The sequence below is a fragment of the Chaetomium strumarium genome (assembly GCF_033439665.1).
Source record: "Chaetomium strumarium strain CBS 333.67 chromosome Unknown B0T15scaffold_6, whole genome shotgun sequence".
NCBI lineage: Eukaryota > Fungi > Ascomycota > Sordariomycetes > Sordariales > Chaetomiaceae > Chaetomium > Chaetomium strumarium.
Window position 1 is genome coordinate 3,081,222 of NW_026944434.1, and position 24,137 is coordinate 3,105,358.

Below are 24,137 nucleotides of genomic sequence, written 5' to 3' on the forward strand. Positions count from 1 at the left end.
TTCTCTCCCCCTTAACCATAGAACTCCCTTCCTCCTTTACATTTTTCTCGTTCTTCCTGCTCCTAATGCACTTTTTAACTCACTCTCCCTAGAGAACTCCCTTCCTCCCTCACCTTTTTGTTGTTTTTCTTGCTTTCAATGCACTTCTTATCTTATTATAATAGTGCAATGTTACGAACCAACCATATAACCCGACCTGGTGGGGCCACGCAGGCGATAAGGATACCAATCAGAGAGCACAAGGCAGCAGGATGCCCCACATGGACGCCGATGGACGACAGCATCCAGGAGCGTCCGTATGGACGCTCGAGGACGCTGGCGAGCACTAGCGACCATGGACGCTCATGGACGACGGCGAGCGCGGGCGTCCATAGAAAATAGATAGTATATAGTCACTCGTTCTGGAGGACTCTGGGAGTTCACCAGTGAGCAATACAAGCAGTTCACCTTACCTACTGTTGAGACAATTGCTTGTGCATTGTTGTGAACCTTTTGGCTTCACCGAACCTCACCCCGTTGTCAAGATACCTTCATATTGTCCCTCTCAGAGGATTGGGGCAAGAGATTCGTCACACTATAGTGATATATTCATCAAGCATATTAGATTAGTCTTTCTAGTATAGTTTGTCCTTAACCTCCTCCTTAAGACTATTAACGTAACGTATCTTATCAGCGAGCCGATCATATCAGCGAGCCGCTCACTTTTTGCCGCAACGCGTCATTTTCACACCCAACATCAATTTTCTCTACAACCTAACATGCGTTCTCCTTCAAAAGAAGCCAGGGTAATCCTGGCACTTGAAGCTTGTCAAAACAACAAAAAAACTAAGCCTCCGAGCCGCAGCTAAGCTCTACGACGTACCCTATACAACCCTCTATGACCGATCTACTGGCCGGCTTACACGACGCGATCTTCCAGCCAACTCGCGTAAGCTCACCAATCTAGAAGAGAAGGCGATAGTTCAGTATGTGATTGAGCTATCTATATGCGTATTCCTACCTAGACTAAGTGGGGTGGAAGATATGGCCAACCATCTGCTATGCGAATGCGGCGCGCCCCCTGTTGGCAAGCTCTGGGCACATCGGTTTGTTAAACGCCAGCCAGAGCTCTATATGCGTTATGCCCGTCGATACGATTACCAGAGGGCTAAGTACGAGGATCCAAGGATTATTGGGGAGTGGTTTATGCTCGTACGAAATACTAAGGCTAAGTATGGTATTATGGATGATGATATCTATAACTTTGACGAGACCGGGTTTATAATGGGTATGATCTGCCTGGGCATAGTAGTTACGACCTCGGATGGCCGTAGTAGGGCAAAACTAGCCTAGCCTAGTAACTGCGAATGGGCAACGGTGATCCAGGGAGTCAATGTACTTGGCTGGGCTATCCCGCCCTTTATCATCTTGGCCGTGCAATACCACCTCGCCAACTGGTATACCGAGTGCAACCTCCTAGCAAACTGGCGCATCGTAACTACCGACAACGGCTGGACTACCAATACGGCAGGCCTAGATTGGATCAAGCACTTCGACTTCTATATAGCACCTTGTACAAAGGGCAAAAAGCGGTTGTTGATTCTCGACGGCCACGAAAGCCACCACTCTACCGAATTCGAGCTCTATTGCCAGGAGAATAACATCATCACGCTCTATATACCTCTGTATTCCTCCTACAAGCTCCAGCCACTTGATGTTGGCTGCTTTGGGCTGTTGAAACAGTCATACGGTCGCCAGATTGAGGACTTAATACGCACGTATATCAACCACATCAGCAAGCTCGAGTTCCTCTGCGGCTTTCGCGAGGCCTTCTTTGCTTCTATAACGGAGAAGAACATATAGGGTGGCTTTATAGGGGCTGGCCTAGTACTATACGATCCAGAGAGGGTCCTTTCTACGCTAGACGTAAAGCTTCGTACACTGACACCTCCAACCTCACGACCTAGCACTGCACAATCTTAGGTCTTCTAGACACCATATAACCCCCGAGAAGCCGAATCGCAGTCAACACTTATCAAGACTCGCATTGCCAACCATCAAAACAGCTCTCCAACTTCAATATTAGGTGCTGTAGATCAACTTACTAAGGGTACGATGGCTATAATGCACTAGGTGGCCCTCCTTCGGTCAGAGGTCTCTTCGCTCCGCAAGGCCAACGAGGCACTAAGCAAGCGCCGGAGAGCCAAAAGAACACGCGTATAGCTTGGAGGATCACTTGTAGTATAGGATGCAAAGGATCTACTAGACCAGAAGGCCGTGGTTGGGGAGGTGGTACAAGAAACGCAGCCGGACGGTGGTGGTACAGGGGGGGGTCGTACGAAGGTTCGGTGCTGTGGTGTATGCGGCAAGCCTGGCCATAATGTACGTACTTGCCGGGAGGCTGCAGAATCCTCAGATTTAGCTGTTTCTGATGTAATTATAGTTGGTTCCTAGTGTTGTTGTGTTGCAATTGAGTATAGTGTTCATAGGGTAGTGGAAAGTGGACCGTTCGCTTGTCTGGACCGCTCGCTTATCAAATACGTTATAGAATAACTATATAAGACCTTTATCGTTGATATTACACTAGAGTAAGTCCTAGCAAAACTATATAGTATAAGTAGCTGCTAACTTTGTCTACCTTAGATATATAAGTCGCTCTTATATATAGAGCTTCTTATTATAGTCTCTAAATACCTTTTGAATTTCCCTTTCGAACTTGTTATAAGACTTGAAGACCTCTATAGTAAAGTTCTCCCACGTGTTTTTGTTGTTCGTTAGCCAGTCTTTAAGAGTAGGCTCAAACTAATAAAGTGCCTTCTCCTCGAGCTGCGAGGAGATAAATACACACACACACACACACAATTTATTCCGCCCGGCGGGCCTAACCCGAAAGGGCAACTATCAGGCAGTCTACTAGTACACATCCTAACATAGATCCTAGTCTTCTGAAGCCCGTATAATCTCCTCTTCTGGCTTAACTCCTTACACTTTTGCCCTCTCTACTACGGGTGCTCGTAGGTTAGTAGTACGAATAGTAAGCAGGCTTGAAGGCCAATCCCCAAGTGTCCAACGTCCTATCCTCGGCAGTTGAAGCATGCTTACTCGGTGTGGCACGAGGTGAAGGGGGTGTTAGTCGGGGTATAGGATGGTAAGGTTAGTTTCCTATATTCTGCGGTTGTTCTATCCGCAGACGACCTGTGGCGATGGCAAAGCGTATCGTCGCCCGCACCGCCTGCATGTTCGGGGACCAGTGCTTGTCATCCGAGGGAGACTTTCCCCCTAGGTAGAAGGAGAGGTTGCCCCTATAGACATCCGTATATTGTAGTATCTCCGTACGGTGTTCATCCTATTGCTTGTATCGGAAGAGGAAGTGGTCTACTGTCTCTCTTGCTTGTCTATACGCGTACTGATCTAAAGGGGCTGCTTCGATGCGATGCAGGTATGTGTTGAGCTTGGCCATGCCTGTTCTGAGCTGAGCAAGCACGCCGGCCTCGCTTCGAGACAGGTTGTCGTATAACAGTCGAGTATGCTTCCCTGGTAACGCTATATCGACTCTCTTGGAATATCTGCCCACTTTGTCTGGTAGGGTCGTGGGCGGTGCCTGCTTTGCCCATGCGATATAAAGGGCCGTCGACTGTATGGCAGGATCCTGGGTCTGTAGCGTAGCTTGCCACCGTGTTGCCTCCTTTGCTTTCACCTTGGCTATATTGAGGAGCTCGTTTTTGGTACCCGCTTGGATCTAGACAACCGAGATCGTGTTTCCAGCCCTCTATAGGGCTCTTATCACATCGTACGCCTGATAGATATATTGTTGGCCTGATTGCTGGTGTGGATGCTGCAAGGCCATTACAGCCGCCTTGTTGCTTGTGGCAAGGATGATCTTACAGTATATGATATTTTGAATCAGTCTTAGCGCGTGCCTAATAGCCGCGAGCTCGCCTGAGAACGGGTTCTGCTCCAACCTAGAGCCCAGCGTTATACTAAAGGCTTTATCCCTTAAGCCACCTCGCGTAGACAATGGGAGTCGGACGACTCCTCCAATCCCTACTATGTTGTTTCGTGCGGAGGTACTTACGGCGATACAGACCGCCTATTCTGTCTCCTTATATAGGACGCCTATACCGTTAACCGTAGTGCAGACTTGTCCCTCCCATGGCGCTAATACGACCGGAGTGATGGTTTCAAGGCCGTCCAATGGGATATCCTTAAGGAGATCTGCTACCTGAAAGAATAGCGAGCGGTAGGATCTCCGGAACTTATATATCCTGGAAGCGGTATTACAGAGTGGATTTGTCTCTGGTAGGGTGTAGATGTCTGTCTACATCTTGACCGCCCTCTTCCAGAATCGATCTTAAGCCGTAGGGATATAAGCTTCTGCTTCCGCTACGCTGGTTGCTACCGTGCTGAACGTTCCTATAATCCCTTGCGCTACAACCCTCTATACCCTATATATAGCCGGCGCGGTCTTCCAATTGCATTGGTACATCCAGACACTAGAGGTATAGTCCACCACTAGCACGACTATGGCGGTGAACAGCTGCCGCACTATACGTGGAGATAGACCACTGAGCCGTTTCAACTCCATTGCCGTACTAAGCCCTTTAGACGCCGCTCTTGCGATATATTGCTTGTACCTGAGCTGGGCATCTATGACCACTCCAAGGATCTTAACGTGATCTTTCGGCTGAACTTCTTGACCTTTGATGGTAAAGGGTTCTGAGCTAGCTTTATAGGCCTTATAGGTAAAGTGGATAACGGCCGTTTTATCCGCTTCAAACGTCGCTCTGCTTCTCTTCTCCTAGTCTAGCGCTTTGTCGATAATTGCTTCGATACCCTGTCGGGTACTCTATGCTATCGGTCCTATAACCTAGGCGGTAAAGTCATCGACAAACGCTAACGTACTACCGTTGCTATCGATCTTCTGCTGGACTAGATCCGCGTTAAAAAAAAGGAACAAGATAGGGGAGAGGGGTAAGCCTTGGGACAGGCCGGCCTATAGGAGATCCTATCGTTCCGCAGTATGCCTGTTGATCTGGATAGAGGCCGTACGGTCAGAGCAGAAAGCTTCGGTCCATCGGCATAGCTCCTCCAGGATACCGCGCGCCCTTAGCCTCTGCACTAGCTGTTCCTTGCAGACTCCGTTGTAGGCTCCCTTGATATCGAAGCTAATAAGGCTGATAATTTTCCGTCCTCTCCAGGCTGTGTAGATCTGCTCTTGTAGAAATACCAGCGCTTGCTCCGCTGACCGTTGCTTCCGTACGCCGAAATGGCTCGTGGGCAGGAGGCCGTAGGTCTCTATGGCGTAGGACAGCCGTTCCGCGATCACCGACTCTAGTACTTTGCCTAGCGTTGCTAAGAGCGAGATTGGTCTCTATATCTTTGCGACGGTATAGTCCTCTTTGCCCGGTTTCTTGAGCGGGATGATCTTAGCATGGCGCCACTGGCTGGGAAGGGCCGCATCCTCGAGCGAGGCACGGAAGAATGCCAGTACATGGTGCTTGACCAATTGCCAGACTTCCTTCCAGACCATAGCCGGCAGGCTGTCCTCCCCTGGTGCCTTCCAGGACTTCGCTGCGAATAGCTGCCGCTCGACTTCCCCTATTGTGAGGATATGCATCATGATAGGTGCCCTCTATAGTCTCTGACCTTCATCGTCGATCGTATTGGGCAAGGCAGGAAAGAACCTTGTTAGGAGCTCTTCGGCCTGCTCCCTATAGTCGGCCGTACATGTCCTATCTGCTCTAACAAGTTACGGGATCCTTCCAAACGTATTGTTATCTCCGGATTTTAGATACTTTGCAGCCTTCCAAATATTGTCGTTGTCCGCAAGGAACTCGCTCTAGTGCTTCTTCTTCTATTGCCGGATGGCATCGTGGTATTGTTTTGCCGCGCCCTTTGCGAATTCCTCGATCTCGACTGTATTCCAGCCTGCCTGGCGTTCCGAGCGAGCGCGGTTCCTCCAGTACGTGTAGATATGCCGTAGCTGCGTTAGGTCTGAGGTCCACTATCGCTTTGCGTATGGCGATGGCCGGGCTTTGGGAGTAAGGGAATATACTGCGCCCGAGACAGCGGACATCAGGCGGTCCGTTCTCTGCTGGACCGTCCCCTTCGCTGGGGTGTCCCCTAGTATGTTTGCAATTTTGGCCCTGATGTCTTTCCATAGCGCGTTTTTGAGAAGCAATCGCTTATGGTGTGTCGGTATAGGTACTTTAATATCGAAGACTGTTTCGATCGTATGGTGATCTGAACTATGTTCCGTTCTATAGACGCTGTACTTGATCACGGCTTCTCTTAGTTCTTCCGAGGCCAGGACCAGATCAATAGTTGAGTTGTATCCACCTGCTTACCATATTATTGTGCCCCTTAGGAGTAGAATGCTCAGGGTTAGCTTGTTTATAAGGTCGATAATAGGGTTAGCTTCCCCTTGTCTTACGGTTAAGACGTTGTTTCCTCCCCATAGTTGGTCGTGGCAGTTGAAATCTCCTATAACTACTATATCGACTGTTGTCCCTATACCCCGCTTTGTTTTTGCGACCACTTTGCGGAGGTTCTCGTAGGCGTCCTTTAGTGCCTTGGTATCCCCACCCGGTATATAGACCGACGCAACCAGGACTATGCGCTCCGGGAGCCGTATAACTGCAGCCGTGATATCCGGCAAGTCTACTGCTACCTGCTCGGCTTCTACGGTTTTATTCACCCAGAACATGCTCTAGATAGCCTATCTACCTTCCTTCTATATGTACGGGACTATCTTGGTCCATTTATAATAACCTATAGGGGTTGTCAGGAGCCGTCCTTAGATCCTCTGCGCCTAGGGTTCCTAAATGGCTATAACGGTAGCGTCCTGGATTACTACGTTGTTTATCAAGCTATTATATACCTCCCCTTGCTTCCTGACATTCAACTGGATAAGCCGAAACATTCTACTTATGACAAGACGGATAGAGCTTCCGGCAATTCTTGCTGAACAATTTGCGGGGTCCTTTATACAGGGCGTACTTTGGTATAGCCGCTGAGCACTCGCTATAACGGTGGCCCTCGTTGGTGCACCTTCTATATACCTAAGGGTTCCTACACTAAAAAGCTTTATAGCCGACCTGCTGGCAGTTATAGCACTGGTCCGGCCGTGTCCGATGTTCGAAGACCCCTATATATCCCGATTCGCCTCTTGTGTAGAAGAAGCCCTTATTGATAAGCCTCTTAGCGTCGCCAGCTTTGGTGATATATACCACCATCGATCCATACGCTTTTGCAGTATCCCTCTGGCTTAACCAAGCCAACTTAGCGACTTGCACATCGTTCTCTCGGCCTAGGGTTTCCGTAGCTCCTGGGAGGACCTTGCCTTCGGGGTCGAGAACCGCCGTACGGTTGACGTTGTCAACTTTGACTGGGTATAGCTGGTCCTGTAGAACCTATGCACCCGGCGCCTTCTTCGCTTCAATGATATCCTTGATTTTCTTTACTTCCACTTCGTTCCTGCCGATGACTCTAAGGCGGTTGATGTTTCCTCTGTCTCTGGTGACGGCAAGGCACCGCCATTTGGGTTGGTCTCCCGGCACTTGCATCTCGTTCTCGATAAGCTTGCGAAAGGCCACCGGTGTAGCCTCTTCGATATATTCCTCTAGTACCTTAGTCACGTCTACCGTACAGAATACTGGCTCTGGCGTCGTCGTCCGACTTCCGGAGGATGCCAGACTAGGAGCGCTGGTAGGAGGTGTATATCGGGCGACGTCTGCGTATGTAGGCCGAGTTAGGGGGGCCTCCTGAGCCTCGTTCATAGCGTGGAGCTGCAGTCTAGTGTCCTCGAGCTTGCGGCGGGCTTGGGTAAGTTGCTCTTGCGCCTGCGATAGTTCTTCGGTCAATTGGGCCGTCATTCTGGCCATTTATTCTACCATATGATCCCTGAGCTTTTCGAATTAAAGCTGAAATTCTTTCTTGATGATATCCAATTTGTTGTCGAAGTTGCAGTCCGCGGGTTGCTCCTGGTCCTGGATTCCCTCTCCTACGCTCTCGGCCGCTGCGGCCCGAATTGTACGGGTTTTGTGGTTTCTCAACATCCTTTCGCTACTGTTTTCTTCCTCCTAGTCCATATCGTTTTGTTGCTGTATCGATTCTATCGCCCTTGTCGTTTTCACCCTCTTGCGCTGGGGGCGGCGATATCCCACTCCTGGGGACGCCGAATCGCCTCTCATGACGTCGATGACGTCTGGAGCGCCGCGCGCCGCACCAGGCATCTGGAATAGGACAAATCTTCCACCAACTGCCTCAAAAGACGTAAAGAAGATCAATAGAGTAAGAGTAAGTCTTTGGCGTCGTTCCTTTTCTGCAGCGTCACAACCTCTCCCATTAGTATAGCTCAGCCGCATACAGTCCGAGATAAATACAACCTTGGTAGATTCGTGTGACGGTGGAACCCACCGTACCATGGCACAGGCCATTGCTGAGTCATGTGCCTAGCTTCCGGTGCATGCATGCATGATTGGTCGACCTAGTTGGTGCCCTACCTTCCACATCTGGGCATGTGCCCCACATCCTGTATTTAGACTTCTTCGCACCTTGGCAGCCTTCGAGGATTCCTTTCCTCCTGCAAGTTCAGTATTCTTGCAATACAGTCAGTTGCCCACCAGAGCTTTACGCCTGGCTTGCACCTACTGATCCGTGACACGAGCCGTTCTTCAGCTCCCTCAAGAACTGTATTAGGAAGATAGCTCGATAGAATGCTGATCTTATATAGGCTGACTTTAAAGAATACCTCTAGATGTAAATTAGAATCGTTAGATAGGATAAGAAGATTGTCAAAAGCCACTTTAGAATAGCATAGATATACATCGATAGATTAGTAGAGTGAATATTAGAATGGAAATACAATCTTCTCTGAAACTATTCTATTATATGCCTAAAACCGTGCTCTTTTCGCGCGATCCTCTAAAAATTCCCTAACACTACTAACAAAATACTATGCAACCCCATCTAGTCTTCCGTGATTGAGGTAGAAACGATGCATCTTCTTCTTGTTGGTTGTAAGGATGTTGAGATTGTAATATTCTTTTAGCGCCAATTCTCGAGCTGTATTGTAATGTTTTTTTGTTCTTTGGTGCCGACCTGACCTTGATGCCAAGTATTGTATTCCCTAACTGCGTCTTCCCTAAGTAGGTCGAGCCGTATCAAGGGAGACGTTGGGAAAACAAGGCTGGGAGAGTGTGGAATGCTGGGTGTGATGCCGTTTCTGGTTATATATTGAAGACATAGATTGGCCATGCTACTAGTAGTGGAGCTATTCGAATCTCGTTGCCTCCTCTTGCGTGTCTTGTCCTGCTCTTTCTATACTCTCTCCTCGCGCTTGCGTTCTGCATCCCGGACCATACAGCGAAATTCTTCTAGGATATTATTGTGCCTATTCAACGGCTTTCCTTCCTGTATATAGTCGGCAAGCATCCTAATATAATAAGGCTAAAGGGGATAACTTAATGTTTTCTGTTGTTCTGTTAGCAATGGTTAGAGGCTTTTATATACGGCGGCCCTGGACAATGTATAAGGAGATATGCCTTCTTGATACATGCCCCTTGTTCAAGACTAACAGTTCTGGCTTCCAAGTCTACTTGTTAATTGGCCGTTGCCCTACCTCTGCCGGTCTTTCCAGCATCTACACTCTAGTAGTAGAACGTCACTGTAACGGTTATCTTCTTACCGTCGACGAGAAACTTGCTCTATTCCTAGAGTTGTTTCGAAATATATTTCCAATCAACCTCTAGATTTGGATATCGCTTGGTTATATTGGCCGTTTTACAGTTGGTTATATATAGAACAACCTTAGTGTCATCTTCCTTCCACGGCTTGCTGGCGGTTGCCTTCAGTCGTCCCCGGCTCCCGAGCTGAATACGACCACCCTCCTTGGCGTTTTTCCTTCTCAAGACATCTTATCGACCGCAAATACCACTGCTACAGCCGCCCTTGCCGCGTGGCACTTTATGTAGATCTGGATGCAGGAGTAAGACTTCTCCATTCTCTATTACTGAGTGACCCATGCTAACCCGTCCACCTCCAGATTCCCCAAGTACAAGCCCAGAGACAACAAATTCAGCATCTGGTCCGAGTCGTATGGCGGGCACTATGGCCAACCCTTCGCCGACTTCTTCACCAAGCAAAACCAGAAGATCGCAGATGGAACCCTCGGGGACGGCGCCGTTCCCCTCCGGCTCGACACCGTGGGCATCGTCAACGGCTGCCTCGACATTCTCACGCAAATGCCCTCGTATCCGCGCATGGCGCACAACAACACATACGGAGTGCAGACGATCAATGAGACCGAGTATAACGCGCGGGTGAACAGCTTCCCCGCGTGTCGCCAGCGCGTCGAGGCCTGCCGGGCCCTTGCGGCAGCACAGGATCCAACGGGGTTGGGCAATGTCGACGAGGTCAACAAGGCCTGCAGCGGTGCTTTTTAGTTCTGCTTCGGCACAATGTGGACTGGCGTGCAGGATAGAGGGGTGCGTTCTTGCGATTGCTGCTTCCGGCGTACGTTCTTATTGCTGACACAACCACAGAGAGATGTGGGCTCCCACTAGAGAGACGGGTCCGTCTCGATTAGTCATCCCAATTGATTATGTCAGCCCCAAAAATTACCCCGCGCTCGCCCCTGAACTGCGTGCCCCTGAACTGCGTTGCGCGCCCCTGAATTACACCACCAAGCACTACTCTGGCTACCTAACTACAGTACATTTGAATACCGCAAAGGGCATGCCCTCGAGGACCTTATATGGCCAACTGCGTGGCACTTCGAACACGTGGTTGGGGCCCGACGGGACTGGGCCTGGGCCGCCTCAACCACTTCAAATTGACTGGGCTCCCGTTTAGTACTTGACTGTAGGAGTGAGCTTCGAGCCCGAACTGGCTCAATAAGCTGGCGAGGCTCAAGGAGTAGTTGCGGGGCTCCCTCGCGCGTCAAATGCCAGTGCAGGTGGAAGTGGTTAAGAAGAAGAGCCTCGCCTTGCAGACTCTCAAGCACATATAAGCATGGTAGCCTATACACTCGAGAGAAGGTGCCTGTACAAATAGGAGAGGGGGGAGGGTCGGTCCTTGCAAGCAACTTCTATTGTTCCTCTACCTTCCTTATTGCCTCGTATAATACCTAGCCTCGAACAGCTCCAAATAAAGCCCCTGAAAGCTCAAGAGGAGTTCGGATTTGTTGCTTCGCCTGGTATACTTATAACTCAGAGAGTTAGTTTTAGAGAGCAAGTTGGATAGCCTTCTAGGCCTTAAAAAGATCGAATGTCGACCTCTTTAAATACGACTTAAGGAGCATATGAATCCCTTCAACTTATGAGGTAGCTATATTGCCAAAATAAGTCGACTGGTCAACCTAAGCCCTAACAAGCTTCTCCTTAAATAGAATAAGCCAAGTAGTCTTGATATATCCAACCTCCTTAAGATGCTAGGGAATATATTTCTTCTGCATCTCGGCAAGCTGTTTAGCATAGGCCTCTTAAGTTGACGAGTTAATAATCGAGTGCCAGAAGCGATAGAACTCCTTCTATGCCTCAGCCTCTGGAAATGCTAGCTAGCATTGTATAAGGACTGCCTTATTCGCATGCCAAATATAGATAAGTGTTATAGCTAAAGGGAAGAGGGCTAAGGCTATATTCATCACTGCAAGGCAGCGGTCTATAAGAATAATAGATAGGAGAGATACATTGCATTGCTTGTATAGTGCCTTTAACCGCTTAAGTACCTAGAGATAGTCTTCTTCTATCTTGCCACTTAAGAATGCAAATGCAATACAAAAAGATCGTTATGCTATATCAACGCCAATCATATCGAGAAAAGGCATACTGTATTTATTCGTCTTATACGTATAGTCGAGAAGGAGGAGTTTAGGATACGCTTAGAGGTAGGCGAGAGAATTAGGATAAGCAAATAGGACTGTAGTAACTCGGCTATCCTCTGTAAACTAGATTCGGCTCCAAAAACCTTCCTTATCGAGCTAGTTAGCAAGCGCTTAAATTAGACTCTAGCCTTCGTATATATCCCAACGAATCTCTATAACCCAATTATAGATATCTTGCCGTATAGCTAGCGAGCTATTTTGCCGTACAAGAGTCTAGATCTCCTTTGGCGCAAGGCCAGCATTCGAGAAGCTTGCAAGTTGCGATATACCTCTAGAGAGTTGTCGATGGACTGGATAGGCGGATGGGTGTTGGCTTGGTTCGTGGTTATGCCCAGCAAAGCGATAATCAGAGCGATACTTGAGAGCCCAGCTACCGTCAGCTGTCTCTTTTGCTAGTATAGAGAAAAGGCAATTCGTCCTTCGCGTTATTGTTCTTCTCTGGCGCTCCAACGAGCCGCTTAGGGGCTGACGAGATCGATCGCATGCGTAGATCACTGTCGAAGTGCCATTCTTCTCCTTCGTGGATCTTTGGGTGACGAAGGCATAGCCCCTTGGCTTGGCCCATAGATTGATGGCTTCGAATAAGGCCTGTCGAGACGCGAAATGGCCTTCGGGGGGCAGGCAGTCGTCTGGAAAGGTAGCCATTGCAATAGCGTTGGTAGCAGTGGTGATGGCATTCAGGGGCGCGCAACGCAGTTCAGGGGCACGCAGTTCAGGGGGGCGAGCGCGGGGTAATTTTGGGGGCTGACATAATCAATTGGGATGACTAATCGAGACGGACCCGTCTCTCTAGTGGGAGCCAGAGATGTGTTCGATATCACGGCCATGGTCCTGGGGTCTTTCCCGCATAAGTGGGCCGGTGGCTACCTCAACTCAAAAGAGGTTCAACTTGAGCTGGGCGTGCCGCTCAATATCATGGGTCTCTCCAAGGCAGCGAGTGATGGTATGATTACCGGCACCGTTTATGTTGAGGGGGTTCATTCTGACAAGACGTAGCATTCACTGGGACTGGCGACTTCGTGCTGGGTAGGAATGTTGAGATCCTCGGCGAGTTGCTCGACTAGGGGGTGAAGGTGGCTCTGATGTACGGGGACCGCGACTACCAATGCAACTGTAAGTTGCTTATCCGCCCTCTACACTCCTCCTGCGGCCGAAGCTTCGGCTAATCTCAATTCTCAAACAGGGTACGGGGGTGAACAAGTCAGCCTCGCCATCGAATCCAAGATCAGCGACAGCTTCCACCGCGCTGGCTACGCCAACCTCCAGACGAACAAGAACTACGCCAGTGGCCTCGTTCGACAGTACGGCAACCTGTCCTTTTCCCGCGTCTTCGGAGCCGGACATGAAGGTGAGTCCAGCCAATGATTCCAGCTTAGGACAATGCAATCCTTTGGCTAACCTTGTCCAGTCCCATGGTATCAACCTGAGACCGCCTACGAGATCTTCAGGAGAGTCATGTTCAACAAGGACGTCGCAACCGGGAAGGTCTCGACCGCCGAGTGCAATGGAAAGGCCTACTCCACCACTGGGCCGGACGATGTGTCGGGCATCATGAACGACGAACCTTCCCACCCACCGGTGGAATGCTACTTCTGGGATATGTTTCAGACCTGCACCGTCCCCGAGATCGAGATGGCGCGGAATGACACGGCCGTCTGGAAGGACTTTATCATGATTGGGTACACGCTGCCGGACAGGACGGTTCATTATTACTAGACTTAAGCTCGGGTTATAGACGAGGGAGGCCTGGGTGGGGATGAAACAGGTGCTCGGGCATAATATTAGAGACGTCTACAATGAATAATGTACCATAGAAGTGTCTTTGTTTTCGAGTTCTCGGGTCGAAGTTAACTGTAGGGGAACGACCATTTGCCGAACGGATGTGGTCAATTAAATCTGTTTGCGGGGCCTTTCGAGAGCAGACATCTCTTTCTCCGGTGCCTGCGCGCTAGCTGCTGCCGCGCTGGACCGGCGCGTCAGAGCCGTCGTCGCCGTCTGTCCGGCTGTGCCGCTGGACTTGGAGGACCGGGACAAGCGGGACCGGTTGCTCGCGCTCGCGATGCGCGACAACGAATCGCGTGCGAGGGGAAATCCGCCGCTGTGCATGCCGCTTGTTGGGCTGGGGGACGAGGATGGGACTGTCTATGACTATCGGCTGTTCCGGGGCACTGAGAAGATGAGTCTGGACGATGCGGTGAGTACGTTTGAGCGCATTCCGGGGTTCAGCAACCAGATCCCGGTTCGCGGGTTGTATAACATGATGGCCTGGCCGTTTGAGGACCTGTTGCCGTTTGTCGCGCCGACGCCGGTGCTGCAGCTCACGGTGGAGCACGAAGAGCTACCGTATGTGAAGCGGAAGTATGGTGTTATCTACAGCCGCCTTACCGGGCCAAAGGAGTTGTATGTGGTGCCTGAGAAGGGCCATATGGATGTGCTCCATGTGGACGACAGGTTCGATGAGACTATCAGGGTGCAGGTGGCGTTTCTTGCGAAATATCTGCAGTAATGTGTATTATAGTCTCTGGATAACAATTTTAGACATTGCCTGCTTTCCTACCACTTCAGGACAGCGCTGTATTCCGCCAATACCGCGAGATAGTACAGTAGTACTACTTCACTTAACCAGTTGCAGCCTAACATACACGTCCCAGCCTCAGCACCTACTATCTGATCCATAATCCTGCCGCTGGGATGATTCTGTGTTCGATATTAACGGCGGGAAGAAGAGACGGTACATTAGCGGCGTCTTGGGTGTTGATGAAAAGGGTGCGTAATATATGACCAAACAGGGTGCTGCGTGTGTTACGGTGAGGTTAACCCTGTCGAGTCGAGCACGGGCAAGATGCCTTACCAAAGGCGGCCGATGGCGCCGTCTAAGGTTGGGAGTATTTGTGTTCGTGGAGCAGAGAACATCGTTACTACCTAGTATATATATATATATATATATATATATATATATATATATTGCTGTCCCACGTCCTGGATAAGCTATTCAAGCAAGCTCCTCACTCTACCCCCTTCGTCCTCCGCACCAGGATCCTGCGGTCGCAGAATGTGCCAGTAGCGATGGCAACTAGTCTCCGTTCGGACCCCCCTTCTGATACGGCTTTGAGAAATCGTACCGGGGATTGGGCGTGTGCGTCGTGTACCACTCATCATTGTGCCAGAGCGTGAATCCCGGGTCTTTGGACGCCCCCCTCTTGGGCCAGCACGGGTTGTCCCACATGCCAGCGTCCCGCAGAGGGTTGGCAGCATGCTCAAACTTGGAGAAGCGGAAGTAGGGCGTCACGTCGACCTGCAGCGAGGTGGCCAGGCTGTTGACTTTCTTGTCATCCGCCGGGACCTTTTTGACGAGGGGCACTGCATCCCACCTTTTCTTGAACTCGGCGGGCGTCCATGATTCGATGTGGGGTTTGAAGCAAACGCTCTTGAACGTCCCCCCAGCGAGCCCGTTCTCCTTGGCCGGCAGGTAGCGCATGAGCTGGCCGCCCTTTTCCCCGGCCTTTTTCAACTCATCACTGACGCCCTTTTGAAGGAAGTAGCGTGGTGGCCATTCGTCGACCTGGCATGCACGATGGTCGCGCAAAGCTTCAGCAGCCTTCCCTTTCCTCCAACTTTCGTGGTGTTGTCTGTACCACTTATCAGGCCCAGGACGGTACGTTGCTTCCGGCGCCACGACGCTCCCATGCACGCACTTGAGCGAATCCCATGCGCTGTTCTGGGCGATGGCCGAACTGTAATGATAGCAAGCTTGGGTCCACGCTTTGCTGCAGACCTTCTCCACGGTCGTCGGGGTCGGGCCAAAAGTCAACGACGTGACGATGTAGTCGTCCTTGGTCGTCGAAGCGTCACCGTTGGAATCGGTAACACACGACTGCAAGCGAAGGGTGTTCTTTGCTTCGCCCAGGATGATGGTGGACTGCTTAGGTGGAACGCGACACTTCTTCTTCTTCCTGACTGCGCCGCTGCCCGTGCCGTTGGGGCCCGTGCCGGTACCCGCTTTGGGCTTGGAACGATCGGTAGGGTTCGCGGCGTCTCCTTTTTTCCCGCTGCCCTTCGGAATGTTCTTGGGTACCTCAAAGCTGGACACGCCATCGGCGAGGGAGCTAAGCGTGTCGAAGACCTGCTTGATCTCGTCCGGGACCAGGTCATCTCCTCCACAGGGGCTGAGCCACCACGAGAAAGCTCCGACGGGATCCTGGTCGGGTGGATATGCGTAAGAGAGCAGTTGGGCAGCTGTGGCCACGGCATCTACTCACAAGGGACGTCAAAACGAGTTCTAATGGTAAGTATTGGGTCGGAAGGGGGAGGGGCATATGCATAGTACACCTACCTAACCCGGCGTCCAGAATCTTGCCTGCACCCGGAATCGCTTCCAACCCTACGTCGAGGATCAACTTGAATGTTGACATCACGACGTAACAGCCAATCTAGTACGGCTTTGGCGTTAGAGAAATGCCATGCTCCTTCTTCGGGTATCCAGACGCGAAATAGGGATTGACATACCTGGGCAATGATGGGGAGGGCGTCGATAATGGTATCGGCAATGAAGTTGACGAGCATGTTGTCGCATACACACTTCCCCGGCACATAGACATTGTCAGGATCCTGACTTCCAGGGTACAGTGTCCACGGAAGATCCTTGTCAAGCGGGAAGTTGCCGACGCAGCCATAGTTGGTGGTCCGGCCCTCGGCCTTGGCTGCTTCGACTTCGTCTATGCATTCAGCAAGGCAGTTCTCCGGATCCCGGTACTGCGGGTACTTGAAGAGCATGCACTGATCTTGCAGGTCGTTGTACTTGCCCCTGTCCATCATGCCGCCCAGGTCGAGGCTGGAGTCGACAGACCCGTCCTCATACTCATCCACGACCGGAGTGGTGCACGCGTCTGGCGGACAGTAGCCGTACTTGCAGGCAAACTTGCAGAGACGCTGGAGATCCACGTTCAGCTCGTCCCAGGCCATGAACTCCTGGTTCGACGCCACGGCCGGGAGCGCCATGGCAGGCCCGGTCAGAGTGCATATGCACGTTGGTTCCGGACAGACGCCGTAGGCACAAGCAAACTGACAGAGCGAGTCGGCATTCAGATCAGGGCTTTCCCCCGCGATACAGGCCTCTTCCCCGGCTGGCGGTACGGTGGCCGGCACGTCGAAATCTTCTTGGCCAAAGGCCTGCAGGTCGATGGCCCAGTCGATTGTGCCCGCAAAGTTGAGCTTCTTCCAGTCGGCCTGCCGCGTCCTCATCGTTGTTGGCGTCATGTAACTGATGTAGTCGCCTGGCCCCAGACCGCGTTAGCGTGTTGCGTCAGACGAACGGTCAAAGGGAGAGTTGGGATCTTTGGAGGCTGAGCTGCATGACAACTGGTCAAGAGATGCTGACTTGGGGTACGAGAGAAAGAGCAGAGCGAGATTGTAAACCTTCGTATAACAGAACATCGGTGTTGGAATCGTGGTCATGCACAACCTGCCCCGCTCCGCTGCGGATAAGCTCGTTGATTTCGGCGTATGCCATATATCCCGGCGAGTTGGTACACCTTCCTGGCTTCGCGTCTGACTGGAGTCGGGTGCCCGTAAAGTCACACATGGGTCCCCAGCAGCCCTCAACAGCCATGTGGAAGGACCTGCCGTAGCTCGCCTCGCCGACAAAGATCTTGTTGTTGGGCACTCCGGCTTTCGTAACTGTAAAACAATTGTTTCGAAGGTTAGCGCCCGAGACTCCGTTGACAGGGCTAGTTGGTACGTCCAGACGCACTTAGCGAAAGAGTGTTCCTAGTTTCCGTGAGGTTCACTAGTAAAGAAAAGGGCGTCAGGGTCAGTTCCCGGTATTATCGCCAACACCCTTTTTTACCAGACAGCACAGGACCCTACCGTGGCTTCTGATGCATTTGCCAGACGGGCAAGAGTCGTACGCGTTCGGATTGCCGTAATCCCACTGGCCGTGGAGATCGTAGGTCCTGCGGCGAGCATGGGAGACTTAGTCCCAAGGCCGGAAGGATAGAGGATGAAGCAAACACGCCGGGCTTACTCACATGTATACAATGTAGTCAATCACGGCAGCAATGCGGTCGATGGGAAAGGCCTTCAGATACCAGTACGACGCTGGCGCCGCGATGGAGACGGACTTGTTTGGGAGCTTGCTCTTGAGGGCCGTCAAGAACCGGAGATAGGTTACGCCGTCGCCCTGCTGACCAATGGGCACCCCGTCCACGTAGATGTCGGGGGCCTGAAGCGTGTTAGTTTGTTGTTTGTCTCGTATCGGACCAGAGCCGCGGACTTCAGGTTTATCTTCGCGGATTGGGAAAGAGGAAAGGGAGCAGGGACAGAAGGAGAGAGGGAAAACCGTTGGACCAATGCAGTCAACTTACCCCCGGATATTCCCAGTCGATATCAACACCATCGATACCCTCGTCCATGACAAATTTGGCTACATTCGTTGCAAACGTCTCACGATTAGCGATAATAGCTTGTCGAATAATGTTGTAGGTCGCAGGCTCCGTGGAGTAGGCCCAACCGCCAAACGAGACAATTCTCTTCACAAGAGGGAGATTCTTGAAAGACTGCCACTGGTTGTGGGGGTCTTTCAGGACGACTGTCCAGGTCGCTGGGTCGATCTCGGCAAAGCCCCAGTGGATGTGGGTGTAGGACCAGTCGGCATTCGCGTTCTCGGCCTTGAGCCACAGGCAATCCCGGTTCATATTCCACGATTCGTAATAGCCGATGCGCGAAAAGGTGGCCGGTGGCCCGGAGTTTTGCTTGATCTCGTTGCCGCAGCTCGAGACGCAGGTGCTGTCGAAGCCCGGGAGTTTCACCCCGGGCCCACCGCCAGGGGGCGCGTGAATGTCGCAGTGCGCGGGAAAGGGGCCGCAGTGACCCCAGTTGCTGCAGCAGGCCCTGAGCGGACACGGGTTGAGGTCCGTCATGGGGATCGAGGTGTTGGTCCACTGGGTGCCTGGGACCAGCGGCCCACACTGCGTGCCCTGTTGCGGAGGGGGGAGCGGCGCGGATCCGGTGCTAAGGCACATGTTGTACCCGGCGAGCATAGTTCTGCACTCGGTCCAGCCCCAGGTCTTGCCTTTGTTGAAGGACTCGATCTGGGCCTCGGTCAACCCAAATCGCTTGCCCAGCAGCTCGCATGTGTCGGTGTTCTGGATGAAGTGGACTGCGCAAGACCCGTCGGGGTTGGGCTTTGGGGCCTCGGGCTTGGGCTCCGTGTAGGGATCGCCCCCAGAGCAACAGACGTAGTCTCCAGCCTGGAGGCTGGAGCATAGATTAGGTTTGGGGTTGTACTTGGCAAAGTCGGCGCCCCGAATCCCGCATTTGGCGGTAAGAGAGGCACAGCCGTCGCCGGCCTCGACTCGGATGTAGGCGCACGTTGCACGCTTTCCAAGCGCAGCTGCTCGCTGCCAAGCGTGGTTGGCGCTCCAGTTCCGTGGATGGACTAGGGCTGGTGATGTAGTGTTGGCGGTGTTGGCGGTGGTGGTGTTGGTGCCACGGATGACGGACTCGTCGTCGTCTGTCAGGGGCGTAGAAGCAATATCGAAGACCTTGACGGCAAGCGTCTCATGCGGCTGAGGAGGCCCATGGGCATTGCCGTCGGCGCAGTCACCCCGACTCCAGGCGACTACGGTTCTCTGAACAGCCGCGATGTCGCCAGTGGTGTCGACAGAGAGACCGAACACAGTCTCGGCTCCCCTTCCGCCGCCGCAGATCTCGGCAACGGTTTGATTGGCCACCGAATCGCCCGCTCGAAGCCGGCCGGCGACAACCTGGAGCACAGACGCCACGGTTCGCTTGCCCAGGCCGGCGCCAATGTGCATGCCGGCAACCGTCTGTTTGTGGTATGCGAAGAGAAATGTCTCGTCACAGTTGTCTGTCGTGTTGAAGAAGTCCTTCATGCCGTCCAAAAGGGCCAGTGCTTCTTGGTCAGATGCCCTGCCGCCGCTGGCCCTAAACACCAGCTCCCCGCTGGTTTCCCTGCCCTCGATGGCACATGCCGGCGCAACGTTTATGCTGGCTTGGAACAGGCCGGTTCCCAATTTGGGATTGTCGATTGGCATAGAAGAAGCGTTTGTAATGCTCCGGTCGCTAGTAGAAGCGGGATCTCTGTCCAGTGTACAACCCCGTATGAGGACGTCGGTTCTTGGGTCATCCAGAGGAAGCAGAACCGAGAAATGCAAAAGCATCGGCCGCTCACAGCGATAGAGACGGCTGACCGAGTAGTAAGGAGTCCATTTGTGAACGTTTGCGTAGTCGACATCGCATGGCAAAGGACAGTCGTGTTGCTCCGGCATGTAGGTGAGTGTATCGGCAATGGGTGAAGGGTCGCCATCTGCAAGCGGCTGCACGACCCTGGAACCGTCAAGGTCGACCGCCCCGTGCACTACCCCAGCGGCCGCTGACAGGAGAAAGACGTATACTGGCTTCATCCTCAGCTACCATAAGGGCCGAGGGACAGGACGACGGAAACAGAAGGACTAGAGGAGGTTTGGAGGCCGATGTGGCACGCAGGAAATGCGTCGAGTGGAAGGACTATTGAGTAGAAAACGACTGGTACGACATCTCGCGATCCCACGCCCAAGGCAGCCGTCCACGTTCAAGGGCCCAAAGTATGGTTAACCGGAGAGGGTACCTGCAGCAACAGGGGCTGTCCAGTGGAGACATATTGGGGCCAGAAGATGCTACCGTCCATGGTCTGCATGTGCTCGCAGGGTATGTGCGAGTGTATCTTGCCTAGGTAGGCGCCGGGCAAGGTGTACCTCGTAGTGTAAGCAGGTACATCCGTGATGTATTGTGGCAACAACAATAGTGACAAACTCGGATACATCATGCGGCTCGCAGAACCAACAGCTTTACATGCGTCGAGCCATTGAACTAGTACTCCATTTGCGGTCTCGGGAGTAACGTCACGAACGTGGTGACTCTTGCATAGGACCAACACCAAAAAAAAAAAAAAAAAAAAAAAAAAGAAAGAACGTTCTAACGTCCAGAGAAAATGGGCTAGCGCCGGATCATGCGTCCGGATTGTGATGACAGCACGATTCAGGGTATTTCTCCGCCAAAGCCTTCTGCACAGCCTTCAGGCAGTCGGACTTGCGATAGACGGTCAAGTCGGCCCAACCATGTTCCCGATAGACGTCTTCTAGCATGGCCATCATGCCCTCTTCGTGGGGCCAGTCGCGGTCGTGACCGTCCCGTACGGTGAAAGGACTGATGGGAATCCAGTCGAGGTGGATGAACTGGTTCTTGAGCAGCTTGAAGAAGTCGGAAATCTCAAAGGCTATTGCGCCGCGTCGCCAGTCGGCCTCTTCCTCGGGAACCTCGTCGTCCAAGTCCCACTCGACATCTTCGATGCCGCGACTGCCGCCACGGAACTGGATCCTGCCATGACAGTCTTGCCAGTGGACGATACCGAGTTCGGTATCGAGCACCATAGCTTCGTCACGATTACGAAATAGGCCGAAGACATGTGGGGGCGATATGTCGTGAAATCTGCCCTCCGTTAGGATCCGCAGATCCTCGCCCGACTCGCGCCGGGGCCCATGGCTAGGAGAGAGACGCGGGATGAGGTCCGACCAGTCGGCGACAGTGCTACCCGGAGTGACCTCGGGGGTGTCTTCCGAGGCGCCAACCATGTCAGAAGGGTAGCGGATGTAGGGCAAGTGGGCCATCAGCGCCAGCACCTCGTCCGACTTGCCCAGATCGCGCAGCTCAGCCGGGTCCGCGTTGACGATGGAGGGCCAGCCGTCGGCAGGGGGGTAGACCACGTGGGATTCCTTCAGGTACATTCGGGTGAGGAAGATGTAGTAGTCGGTTACAGCGGCAATGGTCCTGCCACGGGAGTAGCTGATGTCTTCAAGGTCAGGCATGATGAGCCGATTGATATTTTTGGGAGGGGGCGCTGTTGCGAGGTGTGATGCTGGCGGGGAGAGAAAGCACTTGTCGCCGGATGCGGACCGCGCCTTTAACCAACATCAAGTGTCCCCCACTATTACAGTACATGCGCGAGGTGACAGCGGCACGATGGGGCGGCGGTAAAGTTACGTTTAAGCATATTGCCTTACCAGATTAGGGCTGTGCTCCGGGCGGGGAGATCCGTGCAAATCCCCGCTCTCGAAAGAAGGCGGCTCAACCGCTCCGGCTGCATGCCAAGGGGCCGAGCCGCGGCCCCTGGCGGGTCGGAAAGGAGCCGAGAAATTGCGGCCTATGTGGGGTGCGACTAGGTACCAGGTAACTTGGCATTATTCCACACAAACACACACACACTGTTACAGTGTCATCAAACATTGTTTTGACCCCTGGCTCGATGTCGGCTGCCTCAGAGGCTCAGAGCGCATCGGACACTCAAACTACCCGCACGGCAACCTCCAAAGTCCGTGTCGAAGTTCTTCACCCTCTCTCCATCTTCCCAGTTCCAACATCTCCATCCTGCACCTTTCACTCTCCTCTGTTGCCATCCGCACAACATGCGCTTCCACATCTGTCTTGGGGGACTGGCTGCCCTCGTCGCGGCAGCAGGCATATCTGCGAGGTTCCTGGCCGACTCGCCGCCTGCGACCACGCTGAACCCGCTGCTCGCGGCAAGACAGGCGACTCCGACCACGACGGTGTCCCTGCCGCGCAGAACGCTCACGCCAGACCCTTGGCAGTGCGTCACCGAGAACATCACGCAGTATTTCGACGTCCCGAAGCCGACGGGCAACGTCCTCGACGCCATCAACTCGTACGCTGCCGAGGTGAACAAGGCGTGTCTAGTCACGGCGGTCGGCTACCAGCAGCGGTCCTGCACTATGTCGGACATAAAGCTTTGGTGCGGATTCACCACTGCCGCGCCTGCGGACGTTCTCTCAAGCTACTCGTCCTATGCTTCCGAAGTCGTGTCATTCTGGACGGCCAAGAGCTCCATGATCTCCATTCTCTCTACCAGCTGTCCCGTTGCCTGGGGGAGGCACCACATGGCCGACCACGAGTGGCAGAGGATCGCCGGAGCCCATGCCAACTGCTACCTTGCGGCACATTCCCAGACGCAGAGCCAGTCTCAGACCCAGACTCAGAGTCAGACCCATACTGGTACCGAGACAACCGCACCGACGGGGACGGTAGCCGGTGCGACCACCTCGACAACGCCCGGAACGAGCAAGGCTAATCTTCTGGGCCGTGCCCAAACCGTGGAGGCCATGGCCTTGGTGAGCGCTGGACTGGCTGTTCTCGCCAACGCGGCATGATGGATGGTTCAATCGGTTCTCCTCTTAGTTCCAGCCATACTAGTAGTAGTATCTGTGTGTAATAGTAAACACGTTAGGTATAGACTGCGCAACCGAAAGGTACACACCTCATGATGGCCCGCGGGTGTACGGTGTCAGACTGTCAGCAAGCAGTGAAGTAAACATTGGCCGAAGCCCCTCACTGCTGCTGTGCTGCCTGCCTATCTAGTCCACACGTGGTCCGTTCCCTTCTTTGCAAACCTGTCTCTAGACGTCAATAGCATCAGATGCCTCGGCACATTGATCCTGGTACCCCTACTGCATCGGGAGGAAAAGTCCGCAGCAAAATCCAAAAGCGTGCCGTTTGCCGCCGGCCGGAGGAAATGAGACTTTCGGCTCTGAAGCGAGTAAGGATGAGAAACTGCGCGGTTTTTGGTTCGGACGTCACTGTCCCGAGCACAAGAGCTCTGCAGAGCGCACTATAAGGCTTGGCAGTCTGTTGGTCCTTCTACGGTTACACTAGATAAGGGGCATCAACTGCAGCGGTACGGAGGCAGAGTCATCAACCTCTTCCCCCTCCCTACATGTGCCCTCGATGTGCTCTGGACCCTGACGAGAGTCATGATCTAATATTGGACCGGTTGTAAACAGCGCGCCGGTCCTCATTCGGTTGCATCGGGTGCGAGTACTTCGAGTCATTTGTTTTCTTGCTCAGCTCCCTTATCCTAATACTACGTAGTCCGCAGCACCACCATGCAAGAAACCTGCATACCAGACCTTCCCGTACCTCCCTCAATCGTTTCATCCATCTGTCCGTCTGTCTGTTCACCGTGCCACTCGCAAACAGACCTAGGTTGGAAATGGTATGCCGCGCTCAGTTTCTGGAATTGGGCAGGCGTGCCAGCTTACTGTGAGCTCGAGATTGGACCCCTTTTTTTACGCTTCTCGGGTATTGTCACCAACTGCTCTGTTGGACGTGGGGGGGAATTCTACGCGAAATGCATTAGTAAAAAAGTCAGCAATTGCGTTAGCTAGCAGACTCCGGAGCATACTACCAGTAAGCTACTATAGAAATC

The 24,137-nt window shown here is 52.7% G+C and overlaps 6 protein-coding genes across 6 annotated transcripts; 3 read left to right on the forward strand and 3 right to left on the reverse strand.

Annotated features, from left to right (window-relative positions):
* Positions 1-6,942: 6,942 nt before the first annotated feature.
* B0T15DRAFT_541147 (uncharacterized protein) lies at positions 6,943-8,335 on the reverse strand. Its single transcript, XM_062869837.1, has one exon. The coding sequence runs from the start codon at positions 7,860-7,862 to the stop codon at positions 7,392-7,394; it is 471 nt and encodes a 156-aa protein (XP_062719537.1). The 5' UTR covers positions 7,863-8,335; the 3' UTR covers positions 6,943-7,391.
* A 68-nt stretch (positions 8,336-8,403) lies between these two features.
* On the forward strand, positions 8,404-10,492 carry B0T15DRAFT_504920 (Alpha/Beta hydrolase protein; the record flags this gene model as incomplete). The annotated part of the gene is made up of 2 exons (XM_062867514.1): positions 8,404-8,423; positions 10,025-10,492. 2 exons carry the CDS (start codon positions 8,404-8,406, stop codon positions 10,422-10,424), a joined length of 420 nt encoding a protein of 139 aa, XP_062719538.1. The 3' UTR covers positions 10,425-10,492.
* Positions 10,493-12,927: 2,435 nt separating this feature from the next.
* Positions 12,928-13,579, forward strand: B0T15DRAFT_402536 (Alpha/Beta hydrolase protein; the record flags this gene model as incomplete). The annotated part of the gene is made up of 3 exons (XM_062865169.1): positions 12,928-12,976; positions 13,047-13,211; positions 13,272-13,579. Coding segments are annotated over 3 exons (522 nt in total), but the record flags the coding sequence as incomplete, so codon positions are not given.
* A 1,181-nt stretch (positions 13,580-14,760) lies between these two features.
* On the reverse strand, positions 14,761-20,456 carry B0T15DRAFT_541155 (glycoside hydrolase family 18 protein). Its single transcript, XM_062869838.1, is given in 9 exon segments — positions 14,761-14,801; positions 14,816-16,114; positions 16,197-16,293; positions 16,370-17,136; positions 17,279-17,539; positions 17,613-17,648; positions 17,729-17,814; positions 17,890-18,083; positions 18,226-20,456. 8 exon segments carry the CDS (start codon positions 20,284-20,286, stop codon positions 14,937-14,939), a joined length of 4,680 nt encoding a protein of 1,559 aa, XP_062719540.1. The 5' UTR covers positions 20,287-20,456; the 3' UTR covers positions 14,761-14,801; positions 14,816-14,936.
* Positions 20,457-20,814: 358 nt separating this feature from the next.
* B0T15DRAFT_541163 (uncharacterized protein) lies at positions 20,815-21,936 on the reverse strand. The gene has a single exon (XM_062869839.1). It carries the CDS (start codon positions 21,724-21,726, stop codon positions 20,869-20,871), a length of 858 nt encoding a protein of 285 aa, XP_062719541.1. The 5' UTR covers positions 21,727-21,936; the 3' UTR covers positions 20,815-20,868.
* Positions 21,937-22,323: 387 nt separating this feature from the next.
* On the forward strand, positions 22,324-23,082 carry B0T15DRAFT_496293 (uncharacterized protein; the record flags this gene model as incomplete). Its single annotated transcript, XM_062867168.1, has 1 exon — positions 22,324-23,082. One exon carries the CDS (start codon positions 22,324-22,326, stop codon positions 23,080-23,082), a length of 759 nt encoding a protein of 252 aa, XP_062719542.1.
* Between the last annotated feature and the right edge of the window lie 1,055 nt (positions 23,083-24,137).

What these genes read in the sequence shown, in the direction of transcription:
- B0T15DRAFT_541155 (XM_062869838.1), bottom strand. Translation starts at nt 20,286, where the DNA reads ATGAAGCCAGTATACGTCTTTCTCCTGTCAGCGGCCGCTGGGGTAGTG. An exon ending in TCGACTGGGAATATCCGGGG is followed by an intron (nt 18,084 to 18,225) that starts GTAAGTTGACTG and finishes AACACGCTTCAG; the next exon opens with GCCCCCGACATCTACGTGGA. An exon ending in CCCTCCCCATCATTGCCCAG is followed by an intron (nt 16,294 to 16,369) that starts GTATGTCAATCC and finishes AAGCCGTACTAG; the next exon opens with ATTGGCTGTTACGTCGTGAT.
- B0T15DRAFT_541147 (XM_062869837.1), bottom strand. Translation starts at nt 7,862, where the DNA reads ATGGCCAGAATGACGGCCCAATTGACCGAAGAACTATCGCAGGCGCAA.
- B0T15DRAFT_541163 (XM_062869839.1), bottom strand. Translation starts at nt 21,726, where the DNA reads ATGCCTGACCTTGAAGACATCAGCTACTCCCGTGGCAGGACCATTGCC.